Source organism: Zonotrichia albicollis, chromosome 1, assembly GCF_047830755.1.
Source record: "Zonotrichia albicollis isolate bZonAlb1 chromosome 1, bZonAlb1.hap1, whole genome shotgun sequence".
Lineage (NCBI taxonomy): Eukaryota > Metazoa > Chordata > Aves > Passeriformes > Passerellidae > Zonotrichia > Zonotrichia albicollis.
Genome location: NC_133819.1, coordinates 155950146 through 155954289, shown reverse-complemented (window position 1 = coordinate 155954289; position 4144 = coordinate 155950146). Strand labels below are relative to the sequence as shown.

General features: G+C 54.6%; 1 protein-coding gene across 2 annotated transcripts; it reads right to left on the bottom strand.

The window, feature by feature from the left end:
- Positions 1 to 1968: 1968 nt before the first annotated feature.
- Positions 1969 to 3924, bottom strand: LOC102064559 (erythroblast NAD(P)(+)--arginine ADP-ribosyltransferase-like). Of its 2 annotated transcripts, none has more exons than XM_074529266.1 (2): positions 3119 to 3924; positions 1969 to 2437 (listed from the first exon to the last, which is right to left on the bottom strand). In XM_074529266.1, exons 1-2 carry the CDS (start codon positions 3879 to 3881, stop codon positions 2352 to 2354), a joined length of 849 nt encoding a protein of 282 aa, XP_074385367.1. In that variant the 5' UTR covers positions 3882 to 3924; the 3' UTR covers positions 1969 to 2351. The 2 variants fall into 2 exon arrangements, with proteins under 2 accessions (XP_074385367.1, XP_074385377.1); XM_074529276.1 differs by having other exon boundaries at positions 3131 to 3924.
- Between the last annotated feature and the right edge of the window lie 220 nt (positions 3925 to 4144).

Sequence of the window (4144 nt, the reverse complement as noted above, 5' to 3'; positions counted from 1 at the left end):
CCCTACCAACCACCAGATTTACACAAACGGTTTGTAATGACACTTTTCTCATATTCCTTTCAGAGCTGAATTAATTGTGGTGACAAAATAGAATTTGCTTGTGATTAAATCCTGAGTATGTGGGAAAACTCAGATTTCGGGCAAGAATGCAAATGAATGAATTTCCAGAAAAATTAAGGACAGTCAGGTAGATGTTGGGGGGGAGAGAGAGGGTGGGGAAGAGTTTTGGTTTTCGTCTTCCTCTACTCTTCTCCCTTTTTTTCTCTTTTTTTCCTCCAGGGAAAATGGCAGCGGTGGCCTTGGAGGACACATTTTTCTGGGGGTCATGGTGGCCATGGTGATTGTGGAGACCATGGTGACTGTGAGAAATAACTGCTCACTTTCAAATTTTAAAGGTTTATTAGACCTCAACAACACAACAAAGGGACTGCCAGTGGCTCATCCACAAAATGCTGGCTTCATCTTTTATACCCCCAGTGTTGCATCAGCCAAACCTGGCTTTCCCAAAATCTGCCATTCAAACCTTCTTTGCCATGTGTTGGTGGATAATTTCTTGTAACTTGACTGGAGGTGAAGTGAAGTGAGGTGAGGTGAGGTGAGGTGAGGTGAGGTGAGGTGAGGTGAGGTGAGGTGAGATGAGGGAACGTGAGGCATGCCACGCCTCCCTAGCAATAGGTTTTCCCCATTCCCAAACGCCCAATGCCAGATGCACAGGTACATGTCCGGCCTCCACATATCCCTGACAACTCTGACAACCAGGGCCATCTGCTATGAACAATACAGAGGGGGGAAAGGGGGCAGTGGAGAGAGCAAAGGATGTCCAAAAACCAATCTACAATCACATAAACATAAATGAACATAATTTCTCTTAATCTACACACAATACTCACCCTTTAATTGTGAGAGTCAATTATCATATTACCAATCTATAACCAAGCTGTGGCTGCCCCACACCTGGAAGCATTCAAGGCCAGACTGGGCAGGGCCTGGAGCAGCCTGGCCCAGGGGAAGAGGTCTCTGCCCATGGCAGGGCTGGCACTGGATCGGCTTTAAGGTCACTCCAGCCTGGAGTGGCACATGCGCAGTGCCGCTGATTTCCCACGCTCGCTGCTGCCCTAAGGTGCACAATTCCCAAACCACAACTTCCAGAATCCCCAAATCCCAGAATGGGTCAGGCAGGAAGGACCCAGAGTGGGCACCTGGCCCAACCTCTCAGCTCAGGCAGTGTCATCCCTGAGCACAGGATTGGATCCAGAGCAGCCCAGACCTGGACACAGCACTGGGCGGAGTTGAACACGACACTTCTGATGTGCCTCTTTGGGCAGGGCAGAGGGGCACAATCACTCCCTGACTTCCTGGCCCTGCTCTTCCTGATACTCCCTGGATCCCTTCTTGCCCCAGGCAACACAGCCAGCTCCTCTGGTCACCCACCAGCACCCCCAGGTCCTTCTCCAGAACTGCTCCAGCAGGCCCCCTCCAGCCTGGACTGGCAGTGGGGATTGTGCCTCCCCAGGGACAAAATCTGCCCTTGCCCTCTTGAACTTCCCAATTTCCAGCCTTTAAGGTCCCCATGAACTGCGGGATGTGGCAGGATGATCTGCCTGGAATGTGGCCAAGGGACAATGCCCCATTTGTGGCCATCATGGCTGCACTGAGAGAGGTCTGCTGCTCATTTGGGTTCTGAATTGGGCTAAAAGCAGCCCAAATCACCTACCCTGAATTGACAACTGAGGCTAAAAGACCAGAGCTGGGCCTGGCCAACTATCAACTGACTCTGGGAATGTCCAGTCCCCTCTCATACAGGGATTCCTTTCCCCTGCTCCTGCTTGAAATGAAATGTATGTGAGGATCCTCCCTTGGGAGGAGGATACTTGCCAGGGATCCTCCTCAAGGCTGAGAGAAAGAGACATTCCCATGATTGTTGGTGTGGGGAATGACATCGAGCCCTGTTTAGGAATTGTGTCTTTTTGCTGGCTTTGACAGAATTATTTAATGAAACTCTTTTGATAGAAATTTTTAATAGAATTCCTTTGCACAATGGCCCTGATGTGCGCAGTGGTCAGAGTGGCTCTGGTGGGTCAGGGAGTCTTGGTGTTCACAGCGGCCTTGGTGGTCATACAGACCATGGTGTCCAGAGCACCTGTGATGGCTGGAGTTAGCTCATGGTGACAGTAGCTGCCAAGGCCAAGGCCATCGTGGCAGTGGTGACCATGGTGGCCTTGGTAGCCTTGGTGGTCTCGTTTCTCTGGTCATCCTGGTGGCTTTGGTGATTGTGGTGGCCACAGTGACAACAGTGACGTTGGTAGCCACAGTGACCACAGTGAAGACAGTGACCTTTGTGGCCTCATGGCTCAGAGGATCCCTGTTGCCACTGCAAGAGCTGTGGTGGCCAGGAGGAGTCCGCTGACATGGAAAGGGGCCCTGGGGATGCTTCCACCTGGGGGACAGAGAGAGGGGTCAGGGGGACCATGTGGGGAGGGAGGGGGATGGGGATGGACATAATGGGGTGTTAGGGGCGACTGGTGAGATGGGGCCATGAATTAACAGGTGACAGGGTGTTGTGGGGGGCATGGCGGGGTACAGAGGCCAGGGAGGTTGGGGGTGTCATGGTGGGCTTAGCAGTGACAGGGGTCAGGAGGAGTCAGAGGTGCCATAGGGGGGACAGAGGTTCAGGGAGTGCCAGGGAGTGTCTGTGACCCACTCACATCCAGCACACAGGGCCCATCCCCACAGGGATGTGGCAGAGGGGGACTGGGTAGGCACAGGGGGTCCTTATCTCTTCCCTGTCTCTGTTGTCCCATGGCAGAGGTGTCCCAGTCTGTGTTCCCCCCCAGAAGTGGGAGTCCCCATCCCTGTGAACTGTCATGGGCATTCCTGTCCCCATGTCCACATTCGTGTCCTCAAACTTGGTGTCCCCAGCACGGGCTGTCCCTGTCCCCAAATGCTCAGTGATTTTCCCCACCCTCTGTGCCCTATCATGAGTGTCCGCTGTGTATACGGAGTCTCCCCTCCACTGAGTGTTGCTGTCCCCCAACCCCCAGGGGGTGTCATTGTCCCTGTGCCTTATCATGGTGTCCCCATAGCCACAGTGTGTGTCCCCATTGCCCCGGGCTGTCACCTGTGACGTCACCTTGCAGCCACTCGCAGTTGTATTTGCTGAAGGTCCCGTTGGACCAGAGCTGGATCCATGCACTGTCCCCTTCCTGGCTGACTTTGACGACCTTGAAGGTCTCAAAGGGTGGGATCAGCACTTCCTTCTCACCAGGATAGTTGGAGAATTCCCGGATTTCTGCACCGTAGCACGTGTGCACCTGGAACCTCGTGTCCATCCCGAATTGCTGGGAGGTTTCTTGACTCTGTGACGCCGATGTGAATTGACCGAATCGGACAATGTCACCGGGCTCTGCCTTGAACCTGACCCCATGCACCCCCCGGTACACGTTGTGACACTGCGGTCCCTGAGTGACCCTCAGTGTCTTCAGGGCCTGGGTCAGCAGGAAATGCAGTGTTTTGAAGTGGAACTTGTCCTGGTATTCCTGGCGGGAGCGCCCAGCTACACGCACGGCTGCGTTGAATTTCTTGTACAGCTCATTCATCGTGTAGGCCATGAAGGCGATGGCCTGGGCTGGGGACGACAGAGGGGACACAGGGGACCCCAGACTCTGCCACTTGGCTCTGGCCTTAGGCCAGGCCTGGGCAAAGAAAGGGTTCTGATCAAAGTCGGAACGGTTGAGAGCTGACAACGCCTCAGTCATGACAGGACCACACTCCCGGTACTGGTCATCGAAGGAGTCCTGGGCCATGTCCAGGGTTACCACCTTGACAGCTGTGGTGGCCATGGTCATTGCCAGCAGTGCCAGGGTCTGCGCCAGGGGGGCCATAGAGTGGAGAGGCTACAGGGATGAGGGTGGAACACTGGAGGACAGAGAGGGGACACAGGGAGGGTTCATCAGTGAGGGATTGGGGAGGGAAGTGGGGTCAGCCCAGGGGAATAGAGAGGCACTTCTTGCCAGCAGATCCCTGGGCATGTCTGGGGTCCCTGACCCAAATCCTGGGGGTCGCTCCCTAAGCCCCCCAGTGTCCCCCTCAGCTGGTCCCCAGACCAGCTGTCCCACTCCCAGTCCCCAATTTCTTTGGTGTCACC